The 17,334-nt window shown below is 37.9% G+C and overlaps 1 protein-coding gene across 1 annotated transcript in view; it reads right to left on the bottom strand.

Moving 5' to 3' along the window:
- Positions 1-17,334, bottom strand: part of MAN1A1 (mannosidase alpha class 1A member 1) — a 141,396-nt gene that overhangs the window by 18,262 nt on the left and 105,800 nt on the right. The window contains exons 6-8 of the mRNA XM_080588387.1: positions 10,280-10,403; positions 8,756-8,849; positions 4,516-4,631 (exon numbers count right to left, since the gene is read on the bottom strand). Coding sequence (XP_080444513.1) covers positions 4,516-4,631; positions 8,756-8,849; positions 10,280-10,403 — 334 coding nt within the window. The remainder of the gene's footprint in view (positions 1-4,515; positions 4,632-8,755; positions 8,850-10,279; positions 10,404-17,334) is intronic.

The raw sequence follows: 17,334 nt of genomic DNA, 5'->3' as shown, positions 1-17,334 counted from the left end.
AGCCTGTCACCACAGTTAAATATACCCTCATGAAACCTTGAAGATGGCCAATAACCTGTTTTCATTTTCCTAACACTTTGCTCTCCCCCTCATTTCAATGAGAAAGGAGTCTGCATGGATCTTTTATTTATCTAAAAGGCTGAAACCTTGACAGCTCTGAAAAATGTTCACTACTTAATGCTGACACTTTAATATACCAAAAAATGCCCCAAAACAAAGAACGTCCCACATAGCTTCCCTCAGCCAAGTACAAAGCAAGCATATCAAGGCTACTCTCAACTGTTAGCAATGCGACAAAAGAAAACACCAGCACCACCAAAGAGATCCAATATATTTTGTCTGAATACTCAAAATTCTGAGGCAAAAAATGACATTTTTGCCGTTTAATACCCACAAAGGTTTACCAAATTCCTTAATGATGCAACCCAGCTTAGCAGTAGGCTGAATTTCAGCAGTGCTGTTGCAATCTGGCAGAGAATGGCTGTGATGATGTTGCACACCACCTAGTATTTTTGCTATTTCCATCATTTCTACTTCCACATACTAGGTTGTCTGGAGATTACTAGCTCCTATGTTACAATCTTCCAAGCAGTTGTTTCCCAGTGAGAAAAATTAGCAAATCTAAATGCCTAAAAGTAAACTACCACTTCTGCAGAATGCGGCTGCTTTACCTCCCTGATACCACTGTTGGATGAAGTGAACCAAGCTGCTTGGGAGCTTGCTGGTGAGGGATTCCCCCTCTTCCTGTGAAGTTCTGCTGGGAGGAGGTACTTCCCTCTTTAGGGCCCTTAGATACTCCGCTTCTCTAGAAATACGCTGAGGAGGGGACGAAAGCAGTGTCAGAGAGAAGGGATATTTAAGACATAAAAAGCTGGCAGCAATGGCCATGAACGAATGTAATGTGAAAATTAGGAAAAGATACGGGAACAACCTATTAACAGAAGTAATGGGAAAACTGCCTTTCAACTTTTAAGATCAGGGCTGACACATTCAAAAGGGGAGGATTCAGTGCAATTGCTTGTGACACTGCTGTTGCCAGACTGAAGTAAACTCAGAAGGTCCATTTTTGCTCTGAATTACCATATTCTTTTACTAAACCTGTTCAGTTGTCCCTCAGAGATTAACTGAAAAGAGCGCAATGCTTCCTGTACTGGATGCTGGCAAAGACTGATGATTTATTCTATAGCCAGTTAAATCCTCAAGATCGGTAACATGACTAAAAGCTCAATACGCATTTGTTCTGTAACAAAATGTTGCATGATATCCATTTAAACTAGTTTAGAAGATTTCTTACTTCCTGAATTATGCGAAGCAGGACATGATATAAAATACTGCATTGCTTTTCAGAAGAAAAAAATAACTTACATTAAAAATACATTCACTTGTCTTTGCGCAAATTCTGGAATTTATGAATCCCTCTGATGGCCTTATTAAGATTATGCTCTGGTATTCAAAACAAGAATATCTCTGTCCCTTTTCCCATTAGAAATAAACTCTTCTCTAAAATAGCATCAGCCAAATATACATCTCATTCATGGCAAACAAAAAGTTTTTAAATATATTTTGGCATCTTAGTTATTACTTTTCACTTGAGCCATAAAACAAACTATAGATGCTTCAAAAATTCTAATAGAAAGAACTTTTTGTTTTTAATATAAGTTACTGAGCAGTGTAAGAAACGACCCTGAAGCTTTAGCTAAATAAATTTCAGCTTTACAGAGTGAAGTATAACTCACCATATATTTTCATTTGTGGTTTCTGGATAGTGAAAGACATTGAATTAGGCATCAAACCTTCATGTTGTACTTTCAGAATTTGGTGGGCATATGCAGGACTGAACAGCTAGGAATAATTATGCCGTTCCCTTTGGTGTAGTCTTAAAAAGAGTCTGAAAGCATCGAGGGAAATTTATCTAAGAAAATACGAAGCAGACTAAGAATGCCCAAAATGTGTAGGCTTAGTCATAAAGAAAGACTGCAGCTTGTGCAGACACTTAAATTAGCTTTAATTTAGATAAGTAAGGGATCAATAGCAATAAAGTCAATATCAGGATGGATTTCAAAACAGGCTAGTCACTCGGGTGAAGAACCTAGCATGTCAGTGGGCCCCAAACAGTCTGCAATTTCTGTGATACTGCAACTTCCCTGCTGCTGTTATCTGAACAAGCTACATTACAACATCAAGCCATGCCTCTACATGCTGCGTGTACACTTTCAGTTTGATACAGATAAACCTCAGGACAGAAAATGGAGAATACGAACATTGCTCAGAAAACAGTAGAAAACATTCAACCATCGGCATGGCTAAATCTAGCACATAATTTGTGATCATTTGACCCTCTCATACACTGATATTTTGGACAAATTTGATGGTTGGACTGCCTAAGAGCTGTTATTACTGCAAAATATTAAGATAATGAGTACTTTAAATCTTGCCATACAGCAGAGCCCAAACCCAGTCAGTGATACTGTTGCATTCAGTGACTGCTGCCGACACTAAATCCTGGCCGAGAAGTTAGCTTCTGCTGAATGATGACGCCAATGACAGCTCCTGCTCCCTGCTGGGACCTTGGGACACCTGCAGAGGTGGTGGTTACAACTTCTGTACACGAGGAGTTTGTTATCCCAGCGTGGGTTTCAGCTGCATGTACACTCCTGTCCCTTTCCCTCGTTGGCCAGATAAGAGCACACAGCCCCTGCCCCAGCCACAGCGCCTTGCTCAGGAGTGACCCAGGCACGCATCCATGGCACAGCTGAGTCCTTATTACCGTCCCGAAAGCTGTGCTGGAGTCAGGAGAAGGCAGACCTTCAGCCTTTGGAGAAGCAGCCAAGACCATCGAGGTGCTTCGCTTGGCTACCTCTGGTGGTCCATGGCAGGATGGGGAGCGATGCGCCAAGCATGGTCATGCCACCAAGGGCCAGGACTGCACCACGTTAGGGATGCTTAGCCTGCAGCAGTTTCCAGAAGAGATGTACCAGGAAACCACATTTTTACTGCACATGTCTACACACTAGCACTTACCCTGTGTGAGAATGTGTTTAAAAGAAAGAAATGATATTATTAAACCAGTGAAAGTCGAAGAGTAGAAGCAGCTTTGAGGTGGTTCAAAATGCCTTCCATGGTAAGATGAATTGATATCCTATTACCAGATGCTTTGTTCTCTCTTTTTGGCTGCCAACCTAGTGACTGAACTATTACAATATCACTGTTCTTATGTTATAGCTTCAAATTTACTCAAACCTAATTTAAAATCCACCTTTTGCTCTGAAGCTGAAACCATGTTATCGGTGGAAAGGGGGCTGACCACATCCAAACCTGCACTTACAAAATTAAAGGCAGGATTTTCTTAGCAGAGGATGCTTGGTTGTCAAATGTACGACCAGCAGAGATCACACCCTCCCTCAAATCCTCACATATGACTTTTCTCTCTAATGAAAAAAGAAAATTTCCAGTGAGTCAGGGTTGCATTTTCTAATGCCACCACTTTTTGCTGTGTGGGAAGTAAAAAGAGACTTATGTCTCTTCTCTAAGGACCGTGCATTTCCAAGTGTATGAAAGAATAAGCAGATATTGCTTAGCATCTCGAAGCCTTGTCTACAGAGGCACTGTACATACATACAGTTAATAAGAGATAAAAGTCCTGGCCCTAGAGAGCTTACAGTCAAAATAGATGAAAGGATGGAAAAAAGTAGCAGTATTATCCTCTTTTATACATATATATGAAAGCAAAGTACAGAGGAAATAGGTCATTTGCCCAGACTGCAAGGAAAGCCTGTAAATATGAATTTAAACTTAATACTTCACAAGTCTCAATCCAGTGTCACAAAGCCATTAGTTCTCCCAAAACTGTACATTAAGGAAACACCACCAATAACAAAGCAAAATGCAGACCAGAAGGATCATAAATAAAATAAAATGTAAAAATATAAATATGAACAATTCTGATTTTTGAAAATTTTCTCTTGTGTCTAATTTGAATAATTAGCTGTTTCAGAGTCTGACAAATGTATGCCTCATGTAACAGAGTTCCTGTGTAACAAATAATTTTGGGGGAGTAAATTATCTGCCATAATATATTGATTCCTGTTTTGACCACAGTCAAAACACTGCAATGGATGAAATATGAGGTTGAAATACAAGAGAGGAACTGCCTTCTGATTATAAGAAAGGAGGCAAAAAGAGTTGATATAGAGAAAACTGAGGGCAAAATTGAACTTTAATATGAGAGCTACTTGTAGATGCATTTCTGTGCATATTTTATGCTCTTCCCCTCCAGTATTAGAGAGGATTGACTGTATTTCAGTTGAAAAAAATTAGCTGTAATTCAAGACTCTCCCCCTTCTCACAGTGTCTGTATTCATTTAGCATTTATATTTGATGAAGGCTTTAAAAAAACCAACTAATTCTTTAAAAACAAAAAGCACTCTGTGGTGGCAAACACATAAATCCCTCACATTGTTAGAATTATTAGAGATTAGATTATTATGGCAAGGAAGATTTAAATATCTCATTTACCTGAACAGCATCATAATACATTTTCTTGCCTTCTTCATCTGTCTTGTCCGACATCAGCCATGCCTTGAGCAAATATTCATAAAAGCTATCCCCAAGCCCTCCAATGGAGACGTGATCTAAAAAAGGAATAAAGAAGTTCAACAGCAATTTCACCTCCAGCATGGACAATAAAATACAATTATAGTATGACACAGTGGTAGATTTAATACATTTAAACATCTCTCCCTGTAACAGTCTTGTAGTAAGTGTAAGCCTGCAACCTCAAAAACACTTTAGCTGGTATATAAAGAAAATTATTTCTTTAATTGCTGGCTTTTTCATCAGGCTAATGCACCATACTTATTTAACATCCACACAGTGTCTCAGGAGTTCATAGAAAAGAAACAAGAACTTGAATGTTTGACATCTAATTCATGTTTATAGTCAATCTCATACAAAAACACGTTAACCTAAGTTCTTTTTTATCTTAAAAACAAGAAAAAAGTAGAAAATGCTCTGTACTTTGATAAATGCTTTCCCCTCTTAACATGCAGGTATTGTTTTTATTTGTTCTTTATTCACTAGTGCTCCATTTAAGTAAATTCATAGAAAAATCAAAATGTTTTAAGCTCACTACTACAAAGATGAATTTACTTCATTGTTTATTTTTTGGTATTTTTTTAATATCCAGCTGGTCTCAGAAGTCAGCAATGGTTCTAAAGGAAAAAAAAAAAGGCTTTGACAGATCTACAGAAGATTATTGCTATCACATTGATTTATTCTGTCCTGTGCTTACTATATGAAAAAATGTGGCACTACAAATGCTGTGATTATTCAGTTCCACACATCTAGGACTTGGCACTGCAAACAAGTCAGAACATTCAATGTCATTGCACCAGCCACGTAGGAAGTACCGATGGTCTTAGCTACTTGCACAAGGTGGCATCAACTTGCTGTCCAGGAGCCGAGAAGATACTTGGCAAAATTCTAATGGGCTAACATATGATTTTGGCATTTTATCTACTAAAAGCATAAAACACTACAACCTCTAAGCTCCATTAAACTAAGAACTCCAGGTTTTCTTCTTGAAGTTGATCCTGCCTGGTAACATTAAGGGACTTGGCACATATTGAGTCTTCTGTGGAAGGATTTCAAAATGCTTTACCAGGACTATTCATTTATATCCGTCAATTTTACAGCACGGAAGGGGTTTGATAATACCATCCGAGACATCGAGGATGGAGATGTGGGTACATACATTGCGCAGCAAGATGTTGAGTCATACCACAAAGTTCTGGGCATGAGAAAAGCAGAACACATTTGGGGTAATCCAGGCTCACAAAGCAAGAAGCAGGAGGGTTAGTGGTGCAGACCTCAAGTTTCTCAACACCTCACTGATCTTAACTTCAGAGTTATGCCTCTGTGTTGTGGAATTCAGAAGAACACAGAGAATCTATTTATTTTTAAACTCCTTAGTATCTTCTCTTCATGGAATACTTCCTTTTGCCTACTGAATTGGAAAGCCATGCATCTGCAGAAGATAGACTTTTTTCCTATTCAAACTTTATTAACAGTGTTTTTTCCTCCTCAAGCCTGTGACATACCAAAAATAATTTACTTTTCCAAATGTATCCCATCTTTTTGCCTAACAGATACATTGTGCCATCAAAACTGGATTATAAACAGCTTTTTTTCCCCTATTCTTTTGAATGAGATATATTAAATTTCTGGAAAGAATATACCATTTATTTAATTAAATGTTCATGATCTAAAAGGAAAAGAGGCTTCTTAAAAAAATGAGAACATTTTCTATGATGGAGGGCTGATCTTTGAACAGCAGCATTTAAATGACCTTTACGGTTTCCTAAATAAATTACCATAGAAACCTCTGACATTTGCAAACTAAATAGCAGAAGCACAGTTTCATCAATAATAAGCCCTGTTATTATATACATTATTGCAGTAGACAAATCCAATTGACGCATGCTGCAGCAAATCACTGTCAGTTTACTGTCAAAATAACAAGGGCTAAATGAATTTACAGGAACAGTGGCAGTGATCCAGCAGTGTCCTTCACAGTTACAGCATTGCTAAAGAAGAAATGTTCAGAAACTACTTCCCCCTCCCCACTCGACACTTGAAAGGGAGTACTTCTGTCTTGAACTAGTTATGGGTCTAGGCTTTCTTTTGCTGTTGTAATCAACTGAAAACAGACTAGAAAAGCAATCTTGAATAAAACACCATTCAAGTTTTATGTTCTGATCTCCTACTATGGAAAAAAAAAAATCAATGTCTGCAAACAGAGACAATTGAATTGGAAGAGATGCAACAAGTAAAGATCAAATTTGCTTTTGCCGTTCAGCATGCTAGGGACTGACCCACATCAACAATTGTGTTCATTATTTGCACGTGCAGAAAGCTAATTTCTATGTCAATACTACACAGAAAACAAAGGCAGTATACACTGTAATCTCTACTGTGCAAGCCAACAGAAACTGGCATTTAGTGTGAAAGATGAGTACATAAGACAGAATTACATTAAAAATAGGGAAATGTCAAAGGCCACAAGGCAGCATCAGTATTTGACTGCCTTAAAATAAACATGGCAGAGCCACTAATGGTGTCAGCTACTAGCAAGATGTATTGTCATTCAGCCCACCAAAAGAGTAACTGCAGGACTGTGTAACTAAGCCAGGCCCAGGATGTCCCCGTTCAGCCCCGCTCACGTGAGCTCTCAGCGCTATTGCACTAAATAAGGGAATTGGATGCAAATTAGGAAAATTGTCATCTAGCCTACCACCAAAAAGCTGAATTTTTGTGGCTGACTGAAGCCAAGGAAGGAAGCCAAGGTAACTAAAGCTGGCTGAACGCAGCTTTACCGAGGTGGCCTTCTAATCAAACCTGGTACCTACTGCTTTAGGATCAATGGGAAGCTTTAGTGTTTTACAAAGCCACGCTAAACCAACATGTGCAACAAGTGGGCACAGACATCAGAGAGTTTGTACAAACGTGCCAGCTGGAGTCAGGCACTTATACACACTGAGCTGCCACAGGCCAGTGGCAGAACAACCTCAAACAAGCCTCACAGAGTAGCAGACTATGAGGCTTTCCAAAACAAAGGGAATACTTCTAACGCACAAAGGGAAATGGCCTTTGTCTTGATGGAACTACACAACTGAGCATCACAACCTTTCTGGATATCTTTTTAGTTCACAGAGTGACACAAAAACATTCAAAAATATATTTTGTTCAATTACAAAGCTTGTTCTTTGCCTATGCAAAAATTATCTTGTCCATACAGACTGCAGCCAGTCCCATGAAGAATTCAGGACCTCACTTCATCTTAGCTGCATACCAGACAAACTGTTATATTAAAGAATTTCTCCAGTCCTTTCCCTGTCTTGTGTGGTCTAACCACCTCTAATACTGATAATCAAAGACACCATCTCATCTACCTTTTTCTTGTAAGATTAAGCCAGCTTATCTTGCTTGTTTTCTTAAGAGAACATTGGAACATTGAAAGTGGAAACATGAATGGGATGGTTGTGGACTGCGAGTAAATGGGAAAAGTGGAGAAAGAAGTAGGATCTCCAGACGTGTTTTTGCACACTGCTTAGGCTTTGAACCTGGAATAAAGATCAGAGAAGGCAATGTATAACACGAACAGGCTCAGTCTTGAGCTTGAGCCTGAGTTTTTGAGCTGAGAAGTTCTAATACTGCAAGCATTTTTTTATATTCTTTGCCTTCTAATTTTGGTGTCTCCAATAATGGTTCCAAGAGGATTAACACCATGACAGTTCTGTCTAGTTTGCTTCCTTAATTGTTAGTATTAAACTTCAACAGGAATCACAGCTGGTATTAACTGGAAAAAGTTTTCTAATCTTCAGTGGAGCTGTACCAGGCTAAAAACATGAAATTTGATTCAGATGAGCTGATAATGTTTCCTTAAGCACCTACTTCTGAGAGCACTTTAGACTTTTCAATACAAGGCTTTTATAATCTACAAATTCCTTTCCAAAGCTACATAGTTAAATGTTTCCCCACTTGCATAAGCCATATTGAAAGACCTTATAAGAGAACATTTCAAAATAATAACTCTACTTGCTGCATTTTAATGTGCATTATTTTTTTTACATTGTATAAGAACTTGGATATAACATGAGGAATGAATAAAACATGTAACAATGACTGAAAGAAGCTAACAACTGCAAACAGCATACTGATAAGACAGTTCATAGTACTGAAGAAGTGATCTACTTACGTTGGCCCCATTGGCCGCTGCTGGGATTCAAATAGTTGGGGTAAAGGCCTTCTGGTTTATCCAGTCGATTTAGAACTTTTCGAATGTTCATTACCTATTGGAAGGATACAAAACACTGAGCACTCATGCATTGTTCCCCCAAAATACAACAGCATCAGTACAAAAGTTTCAAAGTGCAAGTGTCCCGATAAAATAAAAAATAGTATTTTTCAGCACATATACTATGTGTCTGAATGCATCTGTGCAATTATATTATTATTAAAAAGATCCTCTAGGCTGACATCATCATGTAAATAAGCTACAAAAAAACTGGAGTTTCTGTGACAAGTGCTGGTCATGAAATAGCACAAAAGAAGCAAGCTCTAAAGTTAAGGTCTTGCCATACAGAATATTTTGTCCCTCCATAGTATTCTGAAATTCGCAGACGCTAATTGCCTAAACTAAGCTCACCTACTTCAACATTATATTCCTCATATACCCAAATCATAAATGTTATTACATACTAAACCCATCACCTAGTTTAGAAGCATAAGTGAATTGTAAGGTTGTTTTGCCTAGAAAGAAGAACACTGCTGGAACCAAGCTTCGTACAACCAACTTGCCCAGCAGGAACCAATTCAGCCCTGAGCTTTCCACCAGCGTGATTAAGGAGCTTGCCACAAATGAGAGGCCCAGGGAAACAATTACAGTACAGATGCTCTGCAGATGGGGTCATCCAGTAGCACAATTCACTGCAGAGCACATGAAATAATTTAAACTGAAATTTAATTTTCACAAAAAAAGCAAAGGTAGCAACTTGGGAGAATGAAGATCATGACAAACACAGACCAGAAGCAGTAAAAAAAAAAAAGGTACTGACAGCTTTATTTTAAACATCTTGTATGCTTAGAGATCAGAACTAGCTGCTGAGACACAAGAGAAATAAGCTTACATCAAGCAGTAAAAGAATTTCTGTTGTGGTACACAAACTGCCTTCTGCATCTTGGTGCTACATTGCTAACAGTTATTGTCTAAATGCAGACTGAAAAGAGTCCTACACCTAACTTAATTAATAGTTCTGAGTACCTCTATGCAAAGCTTACTCCAGTTTCTTCTTCTTTATCAAGTGTACCAGACCTTGAACAGCTTGGCTTGGCAGGCTGTGGAATCAATGTCTTGATTCTTGATTCTTATCTTGATAAAGGCTTTTAGGAGCAGCTTACATAAACATATTTCCAGCTCCTTGCTGCTATAGCATGATTCCACTTTGAAAGAGAAGCATAGGCTAGGATTTTTAACAAGCACACTTTCATCTCGCTTTAGTTGTCTCTCAATAGAAGAAATTTTAATCATCAAATTTTCATAAATTTCAAAAGATAATTAATTTGCTCAGTAAGTTTGTTTCTGGATGTTTCTGGCCCATGCCTCCTCCAAAAATCCAATTGGAAAAATCCAATTTTGAAAATCCAAATCTCTCTGTAGAGATATTAGTCTCCTAAAATGTGATTTATCTTTTAGAACATGATTTTAACTGAACAATCTAACCTTTTCAGCAAATACAGGGTTTCCAGACAGGTGGCTCAAGTGTACGAACTCCAGATGCAAAGTTCCAAATTCTGCCAAAATGCTGCTGCCACCAGATGCCCATGGCCAATTTCGACCAATTCCACTAGGCAGGGGTAGGGAAGAGAAAAACAGAAAACATAAGTATCTTATGCAGTGCTAATAAAATACAATGTTTAATAGATATACCGTTATTAAAAGAAGATAATGATTTTAAAATATAATAAATATCTGTGTGAGAAACCATGCTTTCAGCAATCTTCTGACTTTACAACAGGACCTCAAAATGCTTCAACCCAGGCTCTGCCTAGGCTTGTCAGGCCACTTCTGGCAGGAAGCCAGTCTTTTAGGTCACGTATAGCTCCATTACACGTCACTGCATCATTATTTCACAGTATGATATCACATTTAAATAAATCATAATGAAAACATTCTCAGACTTCACCTGCTTTCTCTGTATTTAGCACAAGTTCCAGTCCTAACTGCTGTCATCCTTCTACAGTGCAAGTGTTTACTGTCTTAAAATGCTGCATGTATAAAAGACAAGTTTTAATTTAAAATTATATGCAGTATATCTTTCTTAATACCCAAAAATTTAACTGGAGAAGGATATTTAGGCATTGTCTGTCAGGGCAGTCTTAGCAGGATGAATAACTTCATTTTTAATTAAGACCTAAAGACACTTCACAGTAAAATTAATCTTAGGTTTTGTGCTGAAAGTAGATGAAAGCACATTTATTGCTAAATCCCCACTAGAACTAATGCTGGTTAAAATTCAGGAGAAAAAGTTTGTTAAAGTTTCATTAAAAAAAAAGGTTTTTTTTCCTCTTGAAATTTCCAGCAGCAATATTCAGAATGTTAAGAACCCCCCTGCTATTTAAACAAAATTAAAAAAAAAAAAGGAATAGACTAAAGAAGCAACTCTCCTGAGCATCTGGATGAATAATGACATATAAGAGAAGCACATTATTAGCACGAATGTTAGGTACAAATACACTTAGTAGGTGCTGAGTCTCTTCCTTATTTTTGAGACTGTAAACAGCATTAGAGACACAGACATACACGCACATATAATTTAATTTTACTTTTGCACATAAGCAGTCACAAGAATCATGTTAGCGCTTACGAAACTATGAAAACTGGGTATTCTTCCAGAGTTAAACTGTCACTCACATTGCCCCCCCAACAAACAAAGCCAAGAAATCCTACCCTTAGTTCATTGTGATGGAAGCCCTCAGAGATATTAAAATACCTTTTTCAGAAAGTCAAATATCTCTAATTAAAGTTTTACCAATGCAAAGAAATGACAACCCCAGTCATTTCCCACTAGCTATATTAACACATTGTTTTGAAATTTCTACCGCACACACAAAAAAATAAAAACTAGTCATGAAACTTTAAAAACAGAATAAAGATGCCAAATAAAGAACAGGTTTGTGTTCTGCTTAAATGCCATGGCTGTAGACTGTGCAACACCTTTTGCTGCCTGGCCTTGAGCTGAAGGCACCTTTGAAACTCACTGAAGTGCCACCAAAACGAATCTCAGAATATTACCTCCTGTATTGTCCCATTTCTGAACTACCGTAGTGTCTGCCAAATATTCCCCTGCAGGTATGCTGCTGATTTTCTTTTTCCCAGAGCACAAAGTGACTAAGCTTACTTGAGTGCTGCACTGAGGGAGAACTTGGCTGAGCAAAAGGAAAGCAATCAGGTGGGGCTTCCCTCGCTGACCCTAAGCGTACATGAGTCTGTGACACACGGAAGTCCCCTGACGCAAATGGTTGCCCAAAACTCCAAAGGAGAACAATGCTTCTAATCTGCAGACAAAAGCAACGAGATAATGAAGTCAGGGTTCTGCAGACACACACAATCCAACTTTTACACGACAGAAACAGAACACAAGTTTCATTGGATCTGAATGTCTCATTTTAAGAGCAATCTTACAATAAATAGAGTCCTTTTTACATTTGATGGAAACAGAACTAGGTGATCTTGGAGGTCTCTTCCAACCTAAATGATTCTGCGATTCTGTGAGAAGCGGAGAAAACATAACCCTCTGGCTTACAAGGTGTCTGTCCTTCAATCTACTGTGGTTCAAAATTTTTCCAGATGGTGGCATAAAAGCATCAAAATATTACAGAAAATTAGACCAAGGGGAGTACTGCAGACAAACAGTATGGAAACCTCTTACCTACAGATTGAGGAGCTTATGTCTGCAGACTAGTCACTCACCCAAGAAGCAGGCACCACCTTTGGGCCACGCTGGCCCAAATTCTGCCTAACTGATGAGTTCTGGAAGAAAATATTTTAGCTTGTTCCCAAATTACTCAGATTAAAAGATATGACATAACATGTTACTGGTACAGAAAGCTGACCAGAAAAAAAGGCAAACTATTTCAAGGTTTTGAAAAGTTACCATGTCCTGGTGCAACTTGTAAAAACGCACTTTTTTTTTTCTATTAAATTCCTCAATAAATCTCAAAGCGGAAACGTTGAGTTGTTCCTGCAGCAGCGCATCAACTAAACTTGGCAGAAAATGTATTAAGTTTCTACCTGTGCTCCACCAGAACTTCTGCTGGTATCAACACCTTCCGTCAGAACATTTTGATGTACTGTGTTTTGTTAATTAGAAAACTTTCCAAACACAGCTATCGAGAGGTTTTATGCATACAACACTGTTCTTAAGCATCACTGCAAGCTTTACTGTGTGTGGAAGATTCTTCTTGCTTAAGACGGTTTGAGAAAGTAAGCTTACATTCTTTAATACAATAAAAGTAGAAAGCTCTATGTTGCACTCATGTCAATTTTAATGTAGCTTTTATTGGTTTCATTCGGGAGAGCTGGTTAGAAAAAAAGTGTTAATGTATACCTGGAAAATCTGCAAAATAATGATATCTGCTTGATTTGTCTCAGACGGGCATTCAAAGTCAAAACTGACAAGTTTTCTTCAAGGATGGTAGAACCCAATGATTCAAATGCAGTGTTTTCAGCTAATTTTCATGTACCCCTCAGCTGTGAATATCTAATATCCTTTCATATATTTAATCTTTGCAAGGAACAAAGCAGATAAGCGAACAGGTGAACACAGTAGCCACAGTATTGCTTCTGGCTCCATTTAACTTTATCATCACTTGAAACGAGATTCCAGCATGCACGGCTCTGCAAATAATGAGCTCCTGAAGAGACATTACTAGAACCTGGGAGATGCTCAACAAAGCTCTCAGCATACAGACTGAGGGACATTTCGAACCCTTTGATCCGAGAAAGTAGACTGTTTTTTTGTTTAAGACTCTTGGCTTTAAAAAAAAGGAAACAGAAGAGGGTGCTCTTGTTGTTGTTGTTTGTTTTTTTAATTGCTCAGGGAGTTTCCTAAATTTTGTATATTTTTAAAACAAAACAGACCTTGAGCAACAGAGAAGCTGTTGAGGAAGGCGTACGCTGAAATGGAAAAAGCCTTCAGTGTCAAAAATTATATAGAATGAGTACATTTATAAGGGACAGGCAAATGACACTAGGTATCCGGGAGAATAATATGCAGAAAATATGTGGAATAGCTCAGTAAATCTTTATAACTGGGCATATTAAAATACTGACTTCTGTCCATGCCTGAGACAACAAATCCTGTGCTTCTGCTAAGACATTTTTCAAGGTCTTCACCAATATTATATTGGGGTGACTAAAAAATTCTCCAAAGTCAAAAAAAGTCAATGCTAGGTATTTATTTACTCTTCAACCATAAAGTCCATGATGGTTATTTATTTACTGTTCAGTTATGAACATATGGGCTCTCTTATTGAAGTCATGGGCTGTCTTCCTGAAGTCTTAAGATGCAAGCTTGGGGCTATGGTGAAAGATTTTACTTCTGCCCCAAATTTTAGCAAAAACACGTATAACATCTCAAGTACCTACAGTTTTTCTTCCAATGTCACCCATTACTCATGTCAAGAAACTACAGCAGGAATGAATCTGAATGATCAGGCCATTTGGGGAATTTTCAGAAGGCTGCTTAGGGCTCTGTGTCTGAGTTACACAAATTTATGTGCAGATCACTGGCCTCAACCAAAGCAATATCTGTAAAAAAAAAAAAAAAAAAAAAAGATATTTCTTTCAGCTTCTTTTTACTCCAGAATGGTTGAATGTCCCAGTATTTCTCATTTTTCCTCTGCTGATATTCACTACAACCTTTACTAAGTGTCAGTCACATACTGACATCAGAGATGGAAACAAAATTCCTTCTACACCTCAGGAAGGAACAAGGAGAAGCCACACTGATGAACCTTGTGGTTTAAAGTTTCAGGCCAGTGCTAAAATAGTGTCAGTTTGCAGGACACTATTTTAATGTACTTCAAACCATTGTGTCTAGAACCAAATTGTTTATACTACTTAAAACTCTTAAAATGCAAATTTATCTTTTTCTTTAAAATATTAAAGACATATTTAAGGACTTGTTTCTATATTATTATAACTAGTATTATGCAGTTAAGTGAAATGTAAAGTGAGAATCTGGACCAGAACAGCATATTAAAGTAGGACCATCACTATTTTATGGTATTTCCCATTTATTTTATGAACTTTGTTACTGAACACTGAGTGCCATAGAATCTAAAACACAGTGTTTGTAATTCTATTGCAATTCCCTCTCTGGAAATACGAGCTTGACTGACCTGGGCTGCTGGTAACTCAACTTGGTATTTTTCCAGTAGACCACTGCTGTTCCTTTTGTACACAGGAACAGAAAACATGAGAACAGTACCTCTTCTAAACATTCATATCGTCCAAAGAGAGGGAACCACAGAGGAAATAAAACTACTTTGAACTTTTTTTAATTTATCAAAAGTCAGACGCACAAGAATATTTACAAGATTTCTTTTAAAATTACATTATATCCCCAGTATATATAAAGCAGCAGCTAATTTTCACCTGAAATGAATAGCAAATCCTCAGGGAAACCACACAAATAATTCAACAGGTCAAAACACCTAAATTCTGGTCACCAGTGAGCACCCCTCTGCAGAAAATTTATCGTCCTCCACCCTTTTCTGCAGGGCGCCAGGACTAGTCCACAAGTTGGAGACAAAGTAAGACTTCAAAATTTCAGTATTTAATGCAAGATGCAAAAGCACAATCTAAGAGTCAACATCCTTCTGCAGAACTGGCCAGCAGAAAAGGTGAAAGGCCAGAATAAGAGAGACCCAGCAATGACAATTTGAAGTGTTGAGAATTGCCACTGTTAAAAGTTCTAGGATTAAATATGAAAATAACTCCCTATAGCTCCTTTGGGCTTTTTACTAATGCTGATCTTTTTTTTTGCATAAAAGCTATTAAAATATGATGGTGGGTGAAAGTGCAAAACTCTAGGACAGAAAAATTGGAACACAGCACTAAGAAGAGTCCATTTAAATTCACCGGAGTCACGACACTCAACTTGGAGAAAATGCGTCGTGCCTGGTACTTCCAGAAGTGCTAAGGGAATCTACCTGGAGAATACAACTGGAATTGGTTGGACCTAATCTTCTTTTCACAGGAACCTACGTGAGCTGGACCTTGCACAGTCTGACCCGCAGCGCCCGTTTCACACACCTCGCTCCACCCCACCAGTCACCCCTCCGACGTCCACGACCTTCCCAGATGGAGGTCAAGAAAAAGGGAGAGAGAGGGTGACACAAAGGCCACACAAACTCTCCTAGAGCTTTTGCATCTCTTTTCTCATTCTTCCCCTCAGAGTTCCCTTAGGATACGTTTCATGCTCCTCCTGGAGGCTCAACCCCCAAGACTGCACACCTTAGAAATAGAAATAAAGTAAAATTATTAGCTGTTTGGGGAATGAAAAAAATTCCCCCTGCTTTTCCTCCATGAAGGAAGCTGGAACTGCCATTTGATCACATAGCTATTAAGCAGAAATTCCTCAGACAATTTTGCATGCATAATATGATTGCTTTTCCATGTTTTAACCTTAAAATTATAACAACATGAGATTCCGCTACATGGGTCATATCCAAGACTGTAATTCAGCTTACTGACACATCAATCAAAGAACTGACCATAACTGAGGACCTGCAAATGGGAGACAGTACAAGCTCAAGGAGGGTATTCACAGAAATAAATCTCTTCAGGGTTTCCCTGATGATCAATACGGGGAGATAACAGAATTAAACCACTTCATAGAGGAGATTACTCTAAAGACAGAGTCTCTCCCTTTACAGAGTTAGCCCAGAGAGACCCACCTCACCTACAGTTAGCCCTTGCCAGATGCCCACATCTCCCCAGGATTTCAATTACTTTCTCAGGTATCAGATGAATTTTTATAACTCTCTGCACATTTACATATATAGCAAGAAGTAGGAGTGGAGTTTAAGGCTTGGTAATGTTATATTTTTAATTCTTTAATTCTAAAATAAGGTTTTCCTAGCTCACAACTTATTTTAATGGTCCTTTTTTGGACAGACCACATTTCCAATGACATTTTAATAAAATATTGCAAGATAATTATTGAGCAGATTAAAAAGGAAAAAAAAAAGAAAAAAACCTTCTGCAGAACTGTGACATGAAAAGGATCCCTCAAAGTCCGTGAATCTTCCATCCCCAGCCAAAGCCACAGAGATGATGTCACATGTTGTGAATTAGTAAAAATAAGCAAGTATATGCGATGCATTATGAATATGTCTAACATTTCTATCTCAGATATAATATATGTCAATTTTATTATTTTCTCTCCAATATTTCAGTCCAGTGAGAAAAATCTTCAAGGGCACATCTTATTTTGCCAAAGTTAGTCATTATTTCTATGTAAGGCTCTTTTTTTTTTTCCTGTACAAATAAATGCCTTCCTTATATAAAAAGCCAGTATAGCTACATAATGTCTCGTCATGGTATTGCTAATAAATTGTTTATACATTGTAAAAGCCTTCAGTCAATTTCTTATCTGCCACTACCAGTCCTTCAGAATAATATTTTGATTTAATTAAGTCAACTAAGCCTCCTTGGAACAAGTGAAAAGGGGTCAGTAAAGAGTCAAGTTTTCATTTACATGCTCAATA

This window comes from Anser brachyrhynchus (genome assembly GCF_964034855.1).
Source record: "Anser brachyrhynchus genome assembly, chromosome: 3".
Classification (NCBI taxonomy): Eukaryota; Metazoa; Chordata; class Aves; order Anseriformes; family Anatidae; genus Anser; species Anser brachyrhynchus.
This window is presented reverse-complemented; position numbering and strand designations above follow the sequence as displayed.